At 39.6% G+C, this 21587-nt stretch overlaps 3 protein-coding genes across 6 annotated transcripts in view; 2 read left to right on the forward strand and 1 right to left on the reverse strand.

Moving 5' to 3' along the window:
* The window catches only part of LOC129778276 (SET and MYND domain-containing protein DDB_G0273589-like), a 115348-nt gene extending 109389 nt beyond the window's left edge, over positions 1-5959 (forward strand). Inside the window, exon 7 of the mRNA XM_055785074.1 lies at positions 5771-5959. Within this exon, the coding sequence (XP_055641049.1) occupies positions 5771-5877 (107 nt within the window). The 3' untranslated portion in view covers positions 5878-5959. The remainder of the gene's footprint in view (positions 1-5770) is intronic.
* The window catches only part of LOC129778279 (aquaporin AQPAe.a), a 282805-nt gene that overhangs the window by 73498 nt on the left and 187720 nt on the right, over positions 1-21587 (forward strand). The window lies entirely within an intron of this gene.
* LOC129778281 (aquaporin AQPAe.a) overlaps positions 1-21587 on the reverse strand; it is a 158946-nt gene that overhangs the window by 59717 nt on the left and 77642 nt on the right. Inside the window, exon 1 of one of the 4 annotated variants that reach the window (XM_055785082.1) lies at positions 9365-10113. The exons of 2 other annotated variants lie outside the window; for them this stretch is intronic. In XM_055785082.1, coding sequence (XP_055641057.1) covers positions 9365-9401 — 37 coding nt within the window. In that variant the 5' untranslated portion in view covers positions 9402-10113. Of the gene's footprint in view, positions 1-9294; positions 9323-9364; positions 10114-21587 lie in introns of those variants that run through there. One more of the 4 variants, XM_055785086.1, reaches the window with a different exon arrangement.

Raw genomic sequence — 21587 nt, forward strand, 5'->3', positions numbered from 1 at the left:
GAAAAAAACGGCGTTCGACGCCTCGTGGCTTTAATTCATACGGCACCAATGTCGGCAATGTCCTATCTTTCGGATCATTCCCATTGCTTTTAAACGATCAAATATGCTTTGCTGAGCTACTCCAAGTGTATCCGCAGGTTCTTGTTGCGTTTGTGACGGATCTTGATCGAGTAAAGCCACCAATTCTTCATCTTCAAACTATTTTGGCGGTCCGGAACGTTCTTTGTCTTCCAAGTCAAAATTACCACTACTAAACCATGCAAATCACGTCTGACACGTTCGCAGTTGGAACATGGTCACCATAAACTTTCACCATAATTCGATGACTTTCCGCGGCTTTTATCTTCATATTGAAGTAATGAAGTAACACTCCCCGCAAAAACACTTTTGTTGGTACAAAATTCGACATATTCGAAGTGGCAGAAAACTATGTTGTTCACGCTTCAATTTTTTACATACAGTGATAGACATTCGTTTAGCCGCACTTGAAAAAAAAACTTGAAACACTAACAAAAACAACTAGGAACGTTCATTTTATCGGGATACTTATTTGCTGGAGTGATAGTATATTTAAGTCACTTTTTTTGAAAGGACGTGCGTCACAATCACACACACAAGGCGGCATCGGTGGATATAAACATTCAAACGTCGTTTTTTCCCGAGACATACGTTTAACCGCAGGGCATAAAAATCGAGTTTTCGCATAATCACCAAGCTTTCATCTGTGTTTTTTGAAAAAATACTTGGGAATGTTCAATTTACAAGATGAATATTAGATGTGCAACGTAAGAAGTTGGTCAGATTAGTGATTTACGTAGAATTTAAAGGAATGGCGAAAGGTATTCTATTGACGGAAGAGGGACGGAAAATAATAAAGACATTCAGTGAACAAAAGTTTTCCAATCGCTCAATCGTAACAAAAATTGGTCTATCTGAGAAAGTGGTACTGAAGTTCTTCAGATAGTGCCATAAATATGGGATATAACGACCAACAAATGGGAACACCAAAGTTACTTTGCGTCTTAAAGGTCTAATAAGACACGAAGCAACAAGGAAACGATGTCCTGCTCATACATCAAGGCAGAGTCGGTTGTTCCAGTAACGAAGAGGCATATTGCGCGCATCTTGAATGAGTCACCAAACATCATGTGGAAGAAACCTCAAGGGAAGCCGAAACTGACTGGGCTATAATCAATATGGCAACACTTTAAAAGCTGTCTGACTCGATGTCCACCTCGATGAAATGGAGGTGGACATACTAAATATTAGCTACCAATTGGACTCGAAATTTGCCGCACAAATTTTCTTTTATTGAAATTTTAGGATGCGGCTAAACGAATGTCCACCCTGATTCCACATATTTGAATTACTTAGAAAACAAAAAGTGAATTTATACTTTTTTTTAGAATGAATTCGATGAAAATAAACAATCGTCTTTTATGAGCAAAACTGTACGAAGAATTGACTTATTTTTAAAAATATTGAGGAAAAATAGGGTGCGGCTAAACGAATGTCTACCACTGTATACTGAAAAAGACGCGCAATGACAGTAATTTTCCAACGAATGTCTGGAAATTTAATTCGCTGGAATAATAATTAAGTTACGCCATCTGTTGTAAAACCGAAGAAACTTACTATTCTTATTATTCAATAGTGGAACTGATGTAAACCTGTTGTCTTGAACAAATTTTGATCCGAAATATCCATTGATCTCGTTTCTAGGATGACTAAACTGAGCAGCGCATGAAGTAAAATATTGATCCTTTTCAATTTGTTCCAGAATTCTTTACTGGAATTTGAATAATTGATTCGGTTAGAAACATATTTTGGCTTAGCTTCTTCTTCTTCTTCAATGGCACTAACGTTCCTAGAGGAACTTCGCCGTCTCAACGTAGTATTACTTGCGTCATTTTTTATTAGTACTTAGTTGAGATTTCTATGCCAAATAACACGCCTTGAATGCATTCTGAGTGGCAAGCTCTAGAATACGCGTGATCACAGTGCAAGTCGGAGGAAATTTCTTTGGCGAAAAATTCCCCCGACCAGAACGGGAATCGAACCCGAACACCCGGCATGTTAGTTATGACGCTAACCACTCGGCCACGGGAGCACAATTTTGGCTTAGCTACATTCATCAAATTAGTAACTCACAGTTCTTTTTGAGGTCAGTATTGAAATCACCTATTATAATGGTGTTGAGGTTATTCAAGGAAAACTCAGTTAACATTTCGAATAGAATCTCAGAACATTCCAAATCGGGAGGGTTGTAAACAGTAGCCATCAAAAACCTATATTTTGTGTATCCCACAACAAATATTCCGTACGATTGGGATAATGTACATCTGCAAATAAAAAAAAATTTTGGGTTGATGTGCGCACTAGCAACCCCACCCATAAAAACTATCGCCCGATAAGAAGTCTACAATCTACGGAGGCTCTTAATCAGTATGGAAAGATTATGTTGCCTTCACAGCGATTTTCCCCCACTGTGTTTCCACGGTATAATGGAAATGAGTTTTGACTTCATCCAGCAGTTTCTTCGTCAACCTGACAGTCATTCGGGCGTTTAGTTGCTATTTCACTCTTCGACTCGACTATCTCATTTCATTCTTCCATGTCAAACAGACTTCAATGCATCTTGAAGTGACTACACGAAAAATCCCGTCTACTGGTCTCGGAGCTGCAGGCAATGACGCAGCGGCAGCGGCTGAATAAGATGGTCAAGCCGATTTTCCCGGCGAATCGCGACGTGGCGGTGGTGATGGATGACGAGACCTATCTCATCCTGGATGGCAACGACTGACAGTGCACTTCGTATTTTACTTCCCCCACAAAGCAGGTGTGCTCCGAAGTGAAGTTTATTTCTCACACCAAGTTCCCCAAGAAGGTGCTGCTGTGACTAACAATCAGCGAGAAGGGGATGTCAAAGCTGCTTCGGACTGGCCGTGAACGGGAAAATTTATAGCACGAAGTACCTGGCGGAAGTTGCGTTGTTCATCAATACCATAAGGGCGAAGCATGGTGTTCTGGGCGGATCTGGCATCGGCCCACTACTCGAAGCAATCGTTAGAGGAGATTCGGGAAATTCAATTTCCATATGTTCTACAATTACATAGTGACAAGCATTGTAAGTCCATCTGATGTTTGTGCTAACGAGATTGATCTTTGTTCGGAACTGGAAATGGATTTTCAGGTGATAAAACGCACTCCTATATCTTCTTCTATCTATATAAATAAAAATGGATTGCCGAATGTTGATAAGAACAAAACTCGAGGAAGGATTTGTCCGATTTAGGGCTGTCTTTATTCTATCATACTTTCTGTATCAAACATTTATTCCATATAACGGATAAACATGTTATTTGCAAGTTGTTGAAAAATCTTGAACGAGAATAATCTGATATTAAAATGAAGAGTTTTGGTAGAAGTACTAGGAATTTTATAGTAAAAGGTAATTTAAAGGGTAGATTAGAAGATTAATCAATGAACAGTTCTGCGATTGGACCCATGAACGTGCGCTTAGTAAGAAAAGGTGAATGTTTGAAGGTATTGATAACAAAAAAATAAATTTTGGGCGAGACGAAGTTTGCGGATTAGCTAGTAAACTATTTAAAAAAAAATTGTAAGGGGTTGTATCCAGGACACGACCGCATATTATTCGATGTAGAACTACGCAATTATTTTATGCAATCCACTTGTTTACCACTTCGAATATTATTTTAGAATGCATCGAAATTTTTGTAATAGATTATGCTCTTCGTTACAAATAAATTTGATTAACGTCCTTTTACGTTTGATATTATGCCTAGGACTACCAAAATATATGAACGGAAGAATTGTCAAACTATCATTGTATTTTACATTTGCCTCTCAAATTATTTCACATTTCATGTTTACGTAATTCTCGAACCGCGAAAGTTCATTCGCCCGCTAGTATCTCAAATGACGATTTTTCCAGGCTTCTCAGTTTAAAAGTATGTTTTAGGGGAACATGTTCTGGTCTGCACAACGACAAGCGAGTACAAAAATACTCAACACCAAAAAATACCTCCGAATTGCATGTATTTGCAAAGCGGATTCCCCCAGGCAAATTGATTTTAATTTCCATGTTAGAGAAACACAGCTCGGTGGGTACAAAAATACCCCCGACTTGCATGTATATTTGCAAAGCGGATTTCCACAGGTACATCGATTTTGAAGTCTGTGTTGGGGAAACCGTAAATTGGGCCAATCAAAACTTGGCAGTTAGGGCGTTTAGATAACATTTATTAATTGTGATAGATGCGTAGAAATATTTCCTATCAATTGATGCAAACATCTTTCCGATCTGTTAAGAAATGTTCGAGTTATAAGCATTCGAAATACGGGTAGGGTTAGCACACAAATCGGCAGAACAAATGTATGGGAAAAAAGGAAGTTCTTCCAGTTTTCATGAATTTAAACCTTCTAGAGATTAGCGAATTGTAAGGCGTCGTGCACAAATTACGTAACGCGATAAGGGGGGAGGGGGGTCGAGGTTGCGTTACTTTCTGCGCAATTTCTCTAGGAAATTGCGTTACGTAGGGGGGAAGGGGGTCCAAAATCCGGATTTCTAGCGTTACGTAATTTGTGCACGACGCCTAATGTATAGCATATCAAACAAATCTTAGAGAATTTCCGAATCTATTGGTATACAAACCATGAGAATTAGTTCACAGTGAAAATAGTTATTAACGTTAACTTTATTTCATAAGAACGTGACCTGTTTTCTGATTTGGCACCCTTCCTGAAAGACGTAGTTCTACGTCAAAACAAATACAATCAATAAATACGAAAACAAAATCTTTTTTTTAGGAAATTTAGTATTTTTTTCAAACACTAGTTCATTGGATTCAATTTGATACATTGATCGTATGAATCGGTCCAGTAGTTCTAAAGTTATGAATTCTAGAAAAAAATCAATTTTGGAAAAATTGGAAAAGGGGGTTTTTCAAACGACCCTAAAATAGAAATGGGAATCCAAATAAAAAAAGAAAATACGAGTCTAAGATTTTGCGACAGGAAAAAAAATTACCATTTTCTAGTTAATGCAAATCAATTCTTCCCATCAAGCCCCAAGTCTCTGGTTGCTAATACTACTATAAGGCGTTGAAATTATTCAAATTTTTATGTTTTTTAACGATTTTCCTTGAAGAGAAATTATGATCATGGTCTGTCCGGTTTAGAAAATCACTATTTTTGAATGAAAAAAATCGAATTTTCAAGAAGATGTTGCATTTATCATTGTTTGAGTTTACTGTCATCGTATTCATCGATTCATAATTCAAGCTTTCCTTAGAATATTGCCTTTTCTTGGGCATTTTGAAAGTGTTCACCTCAACACACTCAACACAGAGAAATTTATTTCTGCTATGCGCGAAGGACACAGTAAACAAACTGCAGCGCGCCAAGCGGTTGCCATAGAAATCATGTGGACAAAACAACATTAGTGAATCGGACAACTCATGATCAGAATTGAGGTCATCTAAATGCGTTAATTACGTGGTTTAGCTATGTAAATCTTAGCTAAAATGTTAAAGTTAGCTAAAATGTTAAATGTGTTAGCCTTTAAAACATGTGAATTCGTAAAAATAAGCTATAAAAATACTGTAAATCATAGAAAAGACAATTTTATTTATATGTTTTGAAACAATCGAACACCTGATTTGACAAAGGTGTGCTGAATAAGAGCATTAAAAAAAGTGGACAAACCATGATCATATTTATTTCTTATTTCTTTTTTTCCCTTTAGTGACCATCCTTTTACCGTTAACGCGAATCTTCACATGGTACGTAACAAAACGTAACAAACGTTCGCTTCAGAGATGGATTCTGCATACGGAAACGGGTTCTAGATGATACTTGCAACGTTTGAAGTTAGATTCATTGAATAACAAAGTTAAAACCGGCCCGGAATGAATGCATAATATTTTCGGAATCTCGTTTCCTCGAATGGTTGAGAGTTCGCGTTACAAGAATCACATCACGCACCACAGTAAATCCTGATTTTTTTTGCCCATTCCCACTAACCTTCCATGATAATCGCAAGGAAACCACGCTATAGAGGTGACCCTTCTGGCTGCGAATATCATACTAACATTTCTTACAGTCTACCCAAGCTCAAGCTATTCCTTTCATGTACTCATTCATCTCTAGCCCAATCAGCTTCACCCTAGCCATCGGTTTTTCAACATCAGAATCATCAACGACGGTAAAGAAGACTTCTACACGCAGCTAGAGCTTGGATACGATCAGTGTACAGGTTTATCTAGAAAGGTACAGGGTTTTTCGATTTTTTTCGGTACAAAGTCTAAACGGTACCGATTACAGACTTTTGTCATAAAATACAGATATGTACAGATTTGATATTTTTAAATTTATAACACGTGGGACAACGAAATTAAGCGTCTAAATGGGCTCAACAACGACGCGATGAACGCGATATACGAGGGTCGTTCAAAAAAGACCGGTTCTTGAGAATACTATTGTGGTTCGTTAGTTTACTTTGAGTTTTTTTTCGTTCAGTACTGTTGTAAATGATTTATGTTTCGTCATAGGCCACGATTTTCTTCCAAAACGGCATTATGTTTGAAGGGTGTTGGTATGCATACAATCATTCTGTATTATAAATTCAAGGGAAATGTGAACCAAACTCAAGTCAATATACGCTCTAGTTGATATATTACTTTAGCTTCATTTTCGATAACACTGAATAAATTAGTGACGCAGTTACATCGTACTTCAAAAAGTTGGACGCTACGCACTTCGCGCTCGGAATAGAAAAACTCGTGCCACGCTATGCAAAAATGCTTCGAACGTTACGGCGATTATGTAGAAAATAGAAAAATAAAACGTAGATTACGAAAATCACCTTGTTTTTCTTAACTTTATTTATTTTATAGTATTCGTGTGGTAGCTCGAAACTAAAGCCTGTCCACGTTAAATTTCGAACACTTTTCTTTCAGTGTAATTTATGAAATATTTCACTTACATGACAGCTGAAGCCCTCCTCTTTATTTCGATGTCCAACATGTTTACATTCTTCATCAGTTTTGTAAAATGGCGTCGAATCAAGTGGATGTACGCAAACGCATTTTGCGTGAACGGCAGCAAAATCCAAGACTGTTGGTACGCGATTTCAACAAAAAGCTAAAACTGCCTAAGAGTACCGTGTTTAGTGTGTGCAAATCGTTTGATCAGCGCTTAACTGTGGATCGGAAGGTTGGAAGCAGAACAAATCGAAAAGTATGCTCCCGACAGATGGACCGAAAGGTGGTTGCCATTATTGAGGAACATCCCAACTTCTCAGTTAGAAATGTGGCTCGAAAGGTTGGAAAATCAAAATCATATGTACAAAAAGTGAAGCAGAGGCATGGACTGAAGGTGTACAAAGTGAAAAAGGTGCCCAATCGTGATGATAAGCGGTTGATACCATTCATAAGAAGCCACGACTCGCCAGCGTTGTTTTGGCCAGATTTGGCCTCTTATCACTATGCAAAATCCATCCTGGAATGGTATAATGCATATGAGGTCAAATATGTGCCAAAAACAGCAAATCCACCGAACTGTCCAGAACATCACCCAGTGGAAATGTACTGATTAAGCGAAAACTATTCGAAACTAAGAAGAAAGCGAATGGCATTAATGATTTCAAGAGGAGATGGAAAAGCGCTGCCGTCAGCATATCTGAGGACAAATGTACGGAACCAAATGGCAGATGTTCCCAAGAAAGTTCGTGAATTTTACAGATAATGTAATTAACATCGAAGTAAGCTTTCCTTGTTTCAGATATAAGTCTATTTTACTGAAATAAACAATCGGTTTTGTTGTATTACGTGAATTACGTGGAATAATACAGAATGATTGTATGCATACCAACACCCTTCATACATAATGCCGTTTTGGAAGAAAATCGTGACCTATGACGAAAAATGAATCATTCACAACAGTACTGAACGAAAAAAAATCTCAAAGTAAACGAAACGGACCACAATTAGTATTCTTAAGAACCGGTCTTTACCCAAAATAATGTAATGATCGGTGTCTAGTGGCCTAGACTGGAAAGAAATTCTGTATTTGATCAGGGTTTTCCACAATTCTGTTAACACATTGCGGATCGCTCACGAGTTTTCTCGTGTTTCAGGTTCCGTCTGTTACGGGTAGATGACGAAATAACCCGTGTTTTCTACACTGGTTAAATGGTTAAATGGTTAAATCCTTGATTTGCCAAGAATCTAACAAGACCTACCGATGGCTCGCCTTCGTCTCATCCACACCGAAGAAAACGATCTCATTCGTGGAATCTGAACAAATGAAGCGTTCAAGTTTGCCCCAAAACGTGCGGTTCTTAATGTGTTAAGGACAAGAACTTCGATTCTGAACAGCACCTTGCACCTTGATTAGTTTTCCGACGAGACGCTCAACAAGCTCTCAAATTTATCACATTTACAACTATTCCGGCTTTCCTGTGAGGACATTCCGTTATCCTAAAACTTTTCAAACCGATCCATTGGCAGACCACGCGCTCAAATCCCTTGTAATAGAAAGCAAGTGTTTAGAAAATCATTCAGGGATGTTAAATTTGTTCAAATGAATTAAAAATGTGCTAATAAGGGCCGATAAATTTGACGATCTCACGAAATTCTCTCATTCCGCATGGTGACTACTTTTATTCACACACTTTTTTTAATTCTTAATTCTTATTCTCGTACCATTATTATTCAAAGTCCACTAGATTTGAAAATCAAAAGCAATACCAATATTCATATACACAAAATTTACTAATTCACACTGAAAAACAACATATTGCCGCAAAAACCCAGACGTTCTTCTTGTCAAGGGACATGATTTGGAGAGAAAGAATATTACATTTTAACAAGTATGGACGAAATGAAATTTCAAAATGCTTATAATGTTCCGTTTATGCTTCTTTAGAGTGAAAGATTTTGTGAAAACAGAGCGACAAAAAATCTAACGAAAAGAAATAAGTAACAAGGAAATAATAACAATTATGTCTACATGCTGAAACGCCATTCAAACTACATCACGATCCCAATTTCAATAGAGATATTAGTCAACCGCATCACGTAATTACAATGACGTAATACACGAACAATTCAAGTTGCAGCTAACTATTTTGATGTTGATATCAAAATGTCTCTGGTGATTCAAGATCTTAATCTGCCTACAAAGCGCAAACACTAATTGTGCACAACAAAAACACATAATCACAAATCACGTGCACCAAGGAAAGCAACCGCAAGCTCCACCAAATACCTTCGTCGTTCATAATATACACATGGAATCGCACAACCAATCATTTAGGAACCACACTTAAGCACACTACCTTCTTTAAAATCAAATTTACTAAACATAGGGATCATGGTTTCGCTTCCGTTAGAACTGAACTTTGCACGCTCTGACCGTCACCTCCGAACTGATCGCGCGTCTTTGCCTCTGCAGTCACGAGAAAGTGTTTTCCGCTGTCAGCTCTCTCGCTCGCTAACTGGAGGGAACTCGATAATTAACAAGTCCAGGACTAGGAATTAGCCCCTTGTGCACAAGACAAAACAACGCGAAAACAGATTTCGTCGAATCCCGGCTCGCCCAATAGGACTATTTTTACAACAGAATTTGAATGGAAACGTCCTCCAGATATTGATCAAACACGGGACGGGCGGAGAGAGAAGCGACCGAATCGTATAGTGAAAGTTACGGCTGATAGTGGAAAATTAAGCAGGAAAAAATTAGCCACCGAATCTAAAAGTTTTACTTCTGCCGTGAACGTGAGCAGTCAATTTGTAAACCGAAGGTACACTCTGTTGCTTCACGCGAAACTTGTTTTAAAAAGTTACTGACAGCAATGATTTATACATTTGCTCATCCAACCAGCCAATAATCGCGAAATTGAAGCGCTACAAGTTTCCCGTTTGAGATAGCTGGAGTCACGCGAGATTAATCGAGTTCCATCCGTCGCCGCGCGGGACTAGACGATGCTCTATCAACGATGCACGTTTTAGAACTTTTTTGATCGAAGCTGGAAGTAGCGGGTGTACACAAGAATCGGTGCTAAACAATTTGCACTCTCCCATCCGCGTTCTTAACTAGCACTGAATCAATAGACGTCCGTTCCGATGAAGCGTAACTTATCTACTATGCTAGAAATCGAGAGTGATATAGATAAAAAAAACACAACAGCATGAACTTGCAACGAGCAAACAAGCAAACAAACAAACGTACGAATAGGGTCCTATACGAGCACGGGCGGAGTGTGAGAGCCTCCCACTTTCAATCGAACACCCAATGTAAACAAAAATGATTGTTTTTGCAATGTGCGATATGATGGAATCGAGCCCAGAGAAACGGTAGCGGGCGTTTTCTATCGTAGGCCTACCGTTTTTCATCACCCACGCCATCGATGCGATGCTTTGTGGATTTCAGAGACACAGGAGTGTCAGCCCCAGACATAACATGAACGAGTGAACGGGTTAGCCCAATTAATGTTCTCTCGAAAAATAACCTTATTTTTACTCGTATTGCTGAGTATGAACAAGGGTTTTTTGTCACATGTCAACACATTAATTTATTGTGTTCTCCGCCTATAGCGGACACTTATTGAATTATAAACACTGAAACGCGTGTCAGCAATTAAGTATTTGAAGATAATAATAGACTACATTGAAAAGCCTTGTTATTTGATAAAAAGGAGATAGAAAAAGTACAGAGACATCAAGTGTGCAAATTGGAATCTACTATTTTTTTTTAATCAGAATGTAAGACTTTATCTAAAAAAATTTTCTATCTTCATTCTTCATTCTTGAAAATATTGCCCGTCACTAGCCAGAACCTTTGCCCATCTTTTTGATGACATACGGATTCCTAGCCTGGCGAACTGCTGGCCTTACAAAGTACGGCTCAGCCAGGTCTTGCGTCATCGATCGGAATATTGATATATGACCGTGGTAATCCATTATTTTTCTTTTGCTTTGTGTTGTCCTTACACCTAAACTAGCGTTGGTAGAGAACATTTCATCTTCGACAGAAAAAAATGCGTTTTTCGTGTGCTGAAGGTTGAAATGAATAAATAAAAGCTTTAAAATATTTTTATGTACGGAAGCAGGCTACTCTTTCTCTCAAACTGTACGTCAGCTTGGGATTGTACCAAAAAAAAAAGTCCAAACGATTTCAACGGGGATCGAGCCAAGGCCGACTGGAATACAAGGTTGTTTTACACAACTACGCATTCCACATATCTACTGGTGATGTTGCATAAATGCGTGATAATATTACATCTCAATATAAAATGAAGTAGGAAAGTGTTTTCTAAAAGTAAAATGAAGAGCATAAACGTGAATCTATACCATTTTCAGTCTGAGGCGTGTACGTGGTAAAGTATGCGAAAAGCTTCAATGCGTGCTCATTTGCAATGTGTCTCTTGCTTCGCCGCTCATATTGCTCTTATATTGCTACAGCATATATATTATACAAATGGTATAGATCCATTCCAGCGTGACGTGACAACGGTTTGACCCACTAAAAACAGTTTTTTTTTCTCGTTTTCATGTATACATCACACGATTTCCAATTGGCAAACGATTGCAAAGTGCATTTTGCATTTTGACGGCATGCATTTTGTGACGTGATAACGCGCTCTGTGCGAATAAACAGTCTCCACGAAGCGTTGTCACGTCACACAATCAATAAGTTGTATTAAATAAGATTTTCACCGTATTGTAGCAAGCGATATACTATTTTTTATGTTTTTTTATTACTCTGAATACTTCTTACTTTCCTCTGAGATCTCCCCTTCGACTTCCAAAAGTCCATCCTATAGGGGAAAGTGGTCCTAACGCAACCGTGCTTCCTGAACTGAATTTTCAATGGTGTCATAACGCTGACAATTTGATAATATGGTGAATTCTCTTCATTATAGCGTTTTAGCGCCATTTTACGTTTTCATTCCTCCAAAATCAGAGAAGAAATATATTCGACCTGTGTGCAAAATGAGTTCTATGTTCTTTTAGTTTGTGAAACATTGCGAAACAAGCCAATTTCAATTGTTTATGGTATGTTCAAAAAGCTATATAATTTGAATCTACCTGTTACCGGTAATACACGGTATGTCTTTATTTGGGAAAAGTCGGGGTGGTCCAAAACCGACCTCCAGTTTCTATATCGTAACACGTTGTTTAACACGTTCACTCTGGCGCTTGCCATCAATGGGTAGCACAATCCTGGTTCATCGAGTGGCGCTCACTACAGGGGGAACGCATTTGATTTTGCTATCAGAAACCTTTGATAAACTCACATACCTGTGCAAGGGCGTATATGTTTGCGTATTGAAGATGACTTTGACTTTGACGTAAATTTGTATGTGCACTTTCTTTGTATAACTCCACACACGTCGCTCTAAGGCTAGGTTCTTCCCACTCAAACATTATCTCCCTCTCACTTAAATCCTATCTCTCACTGTCAAACATTATTCTTTTTTTATTCCTCTTCGTGTACCCATGGTTATATGCCAACATTACCATTCACGATCGTATTGTGGGCCATTCCCGGTCTTTTATATCCGTTTTTAACGAACCGGAAGTCAACATCCTCGATTCTAAAATGGCATCGGAATACGACATTGGACTTCCGCTGGTAAGCCCATATCGTATGGGTTTTCCATATTTTTTTGCATTCAATAATACCATCAGCAAACCGGAAGTTGAAATAAGATTATATTTCATATTATGAAATCTACGTTCATATATTGTTGATAAAACATAGGAGAAATATCATTTGTATGTTTTGAAACGAAACGGTAATTACTGAAATTAATCATTATTGTTCAACAGTCCGAAACAGCAAAAATTCAGGTGTCACAAAAGTATTTGACTGACAACAAGCCAACCTAACTATAAAATATTCTCCAATTGATGATTCTCGTTGGAAATTTTCTTAATTTTACTAGAACATCGTTTAATTTTGTGTGCTTTATTCGTGAAAACGCAAAAAATGTGTTTGTAGTGAGTCAAAATGTTGTTGCAGTCAGCTCGCGCAGTCCGAAGCCGCCGGACGCAAAGTTGTTCGTGTCCGTTATTGTGTTGGAACAATACCGTTATCGGTTTCGCTGAAGTGATTGTGTCGCTCTAACGGTGTTTTCTTTATTGCGAGAGTGAAGTGATAAGTAATCACAACCAGCGGGAGGGAGAAGTCCTCCACTGCGGGCGCTGTGAGCGTGTTCCGTTCCTCGTCATCGTATTGTGGTGCGATACACCATTGCTGTTGTGTCAAGCGATCATCACGTGATTCGATTGGAGCACCGTTACAAATCATCCGCACCGTGCGCTTCAAGTATTTTAGTTTATATATATATTAGGTTAAGGATTTAAAAAAAAAAAAAGAAAAAGTAAAATTGTATATCTGCCATAATGGCAGAGTGCGATCCTCTTGATATGGACATTGAATCTGATGTTTCCTCCTCACTAACTACTGGGAAGTCGCTTAAACGCGTTCCCCCCTCAGACGATGTCTTTTCAGAGGAAGAGTTATTCAACCTCAACAAGCCCCCTTCAAGAAAATTGGCAAACTTTTCCACTTCGCCCTCTCAATCTCCCGCTCCCGCTTCCGATTATCACCCGAACTTGCCTCCCAGCCCAACTGTTCCCGCTACCGCTCAACAATCGACCTTGTCCTCCCCCTCAGTTGTCCCCTCTCCGCGTGTCAAGGTCTATCCAGAAGATGCATCTGGATCTGGCCCATGGGTTGTTTTCTTCCGGCCAAAACCCAACGGGAAATCGCTCAACGTTATTCAGATCATGAAAGATCTGACAAAAAATTATTCCTCCGTGGTCGAAATTAGAAAGGTTCGACCGAACAAACTGCGTGTTGTCGTGGCTGATCGGAAGCAAGCTAACGAGATTGTTGTCGACAATAGGTTCGTACTAGAATATCGCGTCTATGTGCCCTGCCATAACGTAGAAATTTCGGGGGTGATTACAGAAACGGGTCTGACGAGCGCATTAATAAAAGAGGGAGATGGCAGATTTAAAAAGCTCCCTTTGACGAAAGTTAAAATTTTGGACTGCCATCAATTAGGAAAAGTGTCCCAGGAAGAGGGAAAAACAAAATTCACGCCGTCCGACTCGTTTCGAGTAACTTTTGCTGGTTCCGCCCTCCCTGACTACGTTATGGTGGACAAATTGAGGCTTCCGCTGCGTTTCTTCGTGCCAAAGCCCATGACTTGCAACAAATGCAAGTCAGTTGGTCACACAGCAGACTACTGCGCCAACAAGGAGCGCTGTACCACTTGCGGAGAGCAACATGTGGGCAAATCCTGCAGTGCGACTGAGCATAAGTGTCCATATTGCGGGGGGGGCCCCACATGAGCTCTCAGCTTGTGAAACTTACAAGAGTCGCTGGGAGAAACAGAAGCGCTCTTTAAAGGAACGCTCGAAACGCACTTTTGCGGAAATTTTAAAGGGCGCTTCTCCACAGGCCCAACAACAACAACATCCAATCTCCTCACACAATATCTTTTCCACGTTGCCAGTTGACGAAATGGAAGCGGACACAGCTCACGGGGGTACACCGTTTATTTCCCAAGGGAATCCCCGGCGCAAAAATGTGACCACTCCCAAAATTCAATCACAAGTCTCTCCGGTGATATCCCCTGTTAGCTTGCCTAAAAAAACGAGTGCAGCGGACAAGCAAAATCAGGTTCCTCCTGGCTTCCGTGGGAATAGTTCACCTTCGAACGACCCAGCACTCGAGGGGACATCAAAAACCCCAACTGTCCCTATTGTTCCGTCCAGCTCAACTTCCCAATCGGGATTTATAAAGTTGTCTGACCTTTTGGATCAAATCTTCAAGTGTTTTAACGTTTCCGACTCCATCAGAACCATTGTCATTTCAATGCTTCCAGTATTAAAGACAATTTTGCAACAATTGATGCAAACATGGCCCCTCCTTGCAATGATTATCTCTCTTGATGTCTAATTCAAATAGAGAGGTCGGAGATATCACTGTTTTACAGTGGAAATGTCGTAGTCTTATCCCTAAATTGGATACATTCAAATTTTTAATTCATAAGTTCAATTGTGATGTTTTTGCTCTGTCCGAAACTTGGCTTTCTTCGCGAGATGATCTCTTTTTTCATGATTTCAATATTGTACGCTTGGACCGTGATGACAGATACGGAGGGGTGCTATTGGGGATCAATAAGTGCCACTCATTTTTTCGAATTGACCTTCCACCTATTGGAGGGATTGAAGCTGTTGCTTGTCATGCAAACATCAGAGGCAAAGACCTCTGTATTGTCAGCTTGTATTGGCCTCCGAGAGCTGCGGTTAGCCGCAAGCAACTTGTTGACATGTGCTCACTCCTTCCTGAGCCACGATTGATCTTGGGAGACTTCAACTCTCACGGAACTGCCTGGGGGGAACAGTACGACGACAATCGTTCGTTGTTGATATATGACCTTTGTAACAGCTTCAATATGACCGTTTTGAACACTGGGGAAACAACACGTGTACCTAAACCTCCTGCTAACCCAAGTGCTCTTGACCTCTCGCTTTGCTCGGATTCACTATCGTTAGATTGCAAGTGGAATGTAATCCAGGACCCCAACGGTAGTGATCACTTGCCAATCAAAATTTCCATCACCATTGGGTCGAATTCTTCTGAATCTATAAACATGGCATATGACCTCACAAGACACATTGACTGGAAAAAATATGCGGACGCGATTACTCTAGCCATCAATTCCAGAGATGGTTTACCTCCATTGGAGGAGTATATCTTCCTTTCTCGTTTGATCTATGACAGCGCAGTTCGCGTTCAAACGAAACCCAATCCAGGTTCCACCATTTTCCGAAGGCCTCCCAATCTATGGTGGGATAGCCAATGTTCCATGCTTTATGTAGAAAAATCGAATGCATTTAAAGCTTTTCGGAAACGTGGTACTCCTGAAAATTTTCAAACGTATTTAGCCCTTGAGAATCAGTTCAAAAATTTGATCAAAGGGAAACAACGTGCTTATTGGCGAAATTTCGTGGGAGGTTTGTCACGAGAAACGTCAATGAAAAAATTATGGAAAGTGGCTCGAAACATGAGAAATCGCTCTTCATCTAATGAAAGCGAGGAATATTCACATCGATGGATCTTTAATTTTGCACGAAAGGTTTGTCCTGATTCCGCTCCTGTGCAAAAATTTGTTCGAGATATACCACAAGATAGGTGCGATCTTGATTCCAAGTTTTCGATGGTAGAATTCTCTCTTGCTCTCCTTTCATGTAACAATTCTGCTCCGGGATCGGATAGAATTAAGTTCAACTTGCTGAAAAATCTCCCTGATGTGGCGAAACATCGCTTGTTGAACTTATTCAATCGGTTTCTGGAGCATAATATTGTTCCAGATGATTGGAGACAAGTACGAGTTATAGCTATTCAAAAACCCGGAAAACCCGCGTCCGACTTCAATTCGTACCGCCCAATAGCAATGCTGTCTTGTATACGGAAATTGTTGGAGAAAAAGATCTTGTTTCGCCTTGATCGATGGGTTGAAACGAATGGCCTACTCTCAGATACACAATATGGGTTCCGCAGGGGCAAGGGGACGAATGATTGTCTTGCGTTGCTTTCTTCAGAAATTCAATTGGCTTACGCCGAAAAAAAACAAATGGCTTCAGTATTCTTGGACAAAAAGGGGGCCTTTGATTCTGTTTCAATAGAGGTCCTGTCAAGCAAATTACACTCTCGGGGTCTGCCGCCTCTATTGAATAATATGTTATATAACTTGCTTTGTGAGAAACATTTGAATTTTTCTCACGGGGATTCGACAGTAAGTCGGGTCTCCTACATGGGACTCCCCCAAGGCTCATGTTTAAGCCCCCTTTTGTACAACTTCTATGTAAGCGACATCGACAATTGTCTTACACAAAATTGCAACCTAAGACAACTTGCAGATGATGGAGTGGTGTCTGTCGTAGGATCAAACGAATCCGAACTGCAAGGACCCTTACAAGATACTTTGAACAATTTTTCAACCTGGGCCATTGGGCTAGGGATCGAATTCTCCACGGAGAAAACAGAGATGGTGGTTTTTTCTAGGAAGCATAGACCAGCAAAACCAAAGCTTCAACTTTTGGGTAAACCGATCACTCATGCTATGTCTTTCAAGTATCTTGAGGTCTGATTCGACTCCAAATGTACTTGGGGGGCCCATATTAGGTATCTGAGTAAAAAATGCCAACAAAGAATAAACTTTCTCCATACAATTACCGGCACCTGGTGGGGGGCCCATCCCGAAGATCTTCTAATGTTGTATCGAACAACTATTCTCTCAGTGATGGAGTATGGCAGTTTCTGTTTTCAATCAGCTGCCAAAACACACCTCATTAAACTCGAGCGAATTCAGTATCTTTGTCTCCGTATTGCGTTGGGATGTATGCCCTCAACGCATACCATGAGTCTCGAGGTTTTGGCAGGCGTACTCCCACTAAAAGATCGCTTCAATTTATTATCTCTTCGGTTCTTCATTCGGTGTAAGGTTATGAACCCATTGGTGATCGGAAATTTTGAGCAGCTGATCGAGCTAAATTTTCATTCTGGATTCATGAGCTCATATCATGAATTCGTCTCCATGCAGGTTGATCCTTCTTCGTATATTCCCAACCGTGTTTGTTTTCCTGACTACATCAATTCCTCTGTGCATTTTGATCTGTCTATGAAGCAGGATATCCATGGAATTCCAGATTATCATCGATCAGGGATCGTTCCTACGATTTTCGAAGCAAAGTATGGGCGTGTCAATTGTGATAATATGTACTTTACTGATGGGTCTTCTACGAATGAGTCCACAGGATTTGGAGTGTTCAACAAATTTTTTAGCACCTCACACAGTCTTCAGTATCCTTGCTCAGTGTATATTGCTGAATTGGCAGCAATACACTGGGCGCTGGACAGCGTCGTCTCACGACCTGTTGAACACTATTACATTGTAACGGATAGTCTTAGCTCTGTCGAAGCTATCCGTTCAGTGAGGCCGGAAAAGCACTCGCCGTACTTCCTTGAGAGAATACGAGAAATTTTGAGTGCTTTATCCAGACGCTGTTATGTCATTACCTTTGTCTGGGTCCCTTCACATTGCTCAATTCCGGGTAATGAGAGGGCTGACTCATTAGCAAAGGTAGGTGCAATTAAAGGCGAAATTTATCAGCGTCAAATCGCCTTCAATGAATTTTATTCTTTAGTTCGTAAAAATACCATCGTTAACTGGCAACGCAAATGGAACGAAGATGAATTGGGCCGGTGGCTCCACTCAATTACCCCTAAGGTTAGCCTCAATCCGTGGTTCAAAAGTCTGGAATTGAGTCGGGACTTTATTCGCACCTTCTCCCGACTCATGTCCAATCACTGTTCGTTAGACGCGCTGCTTTTTCGTTTTAATCTTGCCGACAGCAATCTCTGCGGTTGTGGCCATGGTTACCACGATATCGAACACGTTGTTTGGTCGTGCGAGTTGTATCTTGTCGCCAGATCGAATTTAGAAAACTCCCTTTGGGCTGGAGGAAAGCAGTCCAATGTGCCGGTGAGAGATGTGTTGGCTCGGTTAGACCTTGATTACATGTCCCAAATATATGTTTTCCTTAAAGCTATCGATCTTCGAGTGTGATTGTTCATACATCCTTTTCCCCTCCTTTTCGTCCTTCGCGAGCTATCGGTTCCCTTCCTACTAACATTAGAATAAGTTAAATTGTAAATACATATTAGATGTAAGGATCGTTTTAAGAATTGAGTGTGAAGTGTCAGTGTGAATGAGAATGTGAATGTGAATGTGAGTGCGAGTGTAAACACACATCTCCTTACATCCCATCCTTTTCCTAATGAAAATGTGTCACCCTTCTAAACTCGAGTCGACCGCGAGTAATCGGTTTCCTATTTCATTAACCATAGAATTAAGGAAACAACATGTTGATATATGCTAGTTGAAATATAGTTAAGAGTTTGGCTCCATTAAACTTATGTAACTGAGCCTGTAAAAATAAACGGATTAATAAAAAAAAAAAAATGTTGTTACGTCACACTGGAATGGATCGAACACTATTCGTGACGTGACAACAACTTCTGAAGACAGTTGATACTTCTCTATTTGTGGACCGATCTCAAACAAATTTTGTGGGTTGTTGACTTTCATTGTTTGCTCTGAGAAACCCAAGTATAAAAATGTTTGAACCTATGTTCATTTGATAAACTAAAAAAATGCTCTATTTTTGTGACGTGACAACGCTTCAAAATACCTGTTTTTCAAATGCTTGTTTCTCATAAATTACAAAATGAAACGTAGGTCCACCCACGGCTCTTCAAACAAGCATTTAATCACCCATCCAATGGTATATAGACATTGAAATTTGGTTAAGCATGTGCAGAGATATCTCAAGAAACATAAAAATAGTGAAAACGTAAAATATTTTAAATTTAATTAAATAGTTTTTTAAACTCGCCTCTCTCAAAGGTTGGTGCATAAAAATTAAATTTTTTGCAAAAAATTTATAATATAATTAGTGCTTATTCAAATAACGTTTTCAATTTTCTCCTAAAACTAGATTTGAAATTTAGTTTTCTGTTTCATAACCTCATGGAATGGGTCTATACCAGTATGGGAAAGAAGCAAATTTTCTGTTATTTTTAAGCTCATTTAATGTAATAAATCGGTATGCCAAAACATGTGCTAAAAATTAATTTTGGATGTTGTAGCAATTCGATACAAGAATCCACTCCGGTTTCGACGTTGGAACCAGCCAAAACACGTGCAAGCAAAGTAGTTGTCAAAAAATAATTGAACATACGAACGAACTTGTCAGCATAAGTGAGAGATATGAATGGTGCATGACGACACAACAAGAAAATGGGAATCGAATATGCAACACTCACGAAAATTGAAATTCACGATACTTTTTTAACAGACCTCGTAGTGAAAATCCGCCACCCAACCCAGAGGGGATCTTTGTATCTCATACTGACTGGGAAAAAAGTATTCCTCTTTTCGGAAGGGGCACCATATACGTAGCGTACGTTCACCATGAATGTGTGGCTCTAACCAGCGTCTGTTCGCCATGTCAATCACGCTGTTCACAGTCTATATACCCGCGTGAAGCTTTGTACGATGCTTTTTCCACAGGACAGGGGGAGGACCCAACAAGTCACCCTGTAAAACTTAACTGATTGCAAATTACGAAGAAGAGAATACGAACAATTGGCGACGAACTAAACGACGTCTAGGCTGGGATAGGATAATCTTAATGATTTACATCCATTCACATTCTGCAATGATTCGGTATTATTCGACCAAAACAATAGTATTCAGCAAAAACAGCATTGAGCTTCGTGAAAATGGTAATGCATTTTCTGTGGGAATAATCACATTTTCAAATCTAAACTATGAATGAAAATCAACTTTTCCGTATCAAATATCTATTCTATGTGGAGGCGATCTGGCGTAGTGGTAACATTCATGCCTCTCACGCTAAAGGTCACGAGTTCAATTCTCACTCCCGACAGTCTTCCAAAAATGGAAGGTAAAAGTGACGAACCAGCCAAAAGTGTTGAAAATCAATATAATACAGAAAAAAATCTATTATGTGTAATAGAGTAGCAGATTTTGTGCAAGTGGTGCAAAAATCTAGAACTGATATTGTATTGATAACGATTTTACTACATTTTAATGAAACAGTTTCGATTAAAAATGAAATTAATTTTTTTTAAATAGATCGGTAAGAATCAGTACTACTTGTTTTATGGATTCAAATTACAAGTAGCAATAAGTTTTAATTAAATGTTAACAATAAAAAAGCAGCCTTCGTGTCTGTTGACCTGACAGAGTGTAAATTTCTTCATAAATACGGTTGAATTATGGTGAGGGTTTTTTTGCTCCAAGGCAAGGGTCGCACGTTTGCACTAATCGATTAAATTCAAGTCGAACGGCTTGCAGAATGCAGAAGTCGAGTTCGATCGGATCTTGAAAATCGATCGAATTTCGAATCCAATTGGATTTCATGGATAAAATTTTGTAGGTTCGGCCGTTTCTGCAGAAATGCCGCGAATATATACAACGTGTCATGTATTAATTGTGTAACCGTCGGCGAACCCTTTTTTGTTGAGGGATTAAAAACCACGTGGCTTTTGCGCCACTCTCCGAAGAGAGACCACCCGTCACTTTTATTGTCCAGCTATGGTAGAGCCCCCTCAATAAAATGGTCCCGAACGGTTCAGGTCTTCGAGACTGCCGCCTTCGGACAACGAAAACCTTCGACGTCTGGTTGCACCAGAATGGTCGCAATCTCTGTAACCAATTCTTCGAAAACACCGCGGACAAACACCGAAGTTGGAGTTTCCAAAGGACGAAACGAATGATTTGGAAGACGGACGAACGAGTCACGACTCACTGAATGAAATTCACTTTCAATTTTCAAACCTTTCTATTCGCTTCACATTTTCACTCTTACATCTTTCTTAACTATTCTATTCTCTTCTCTCCTTTCCCCCTCTTATGATCATGGCCATGTCAAACTATTAGAACATAC

Source organism: Toxorhynchites rutilus, chromosome 3 (assembly GCF_029784135.1).
Source record: "Toxorhynchites rutilus septentrionalis strain SRP chromosome 3, ASM2978413v1, whole genome shotgun sequence".
Taxonomy (NCBI): domain Eukaryota; kingdom Metazoa; phylum Arthropoda; class Insecta; order Diptera; family Culicidae; genus Toxorhynchites; species Toxorhynchites rutilus.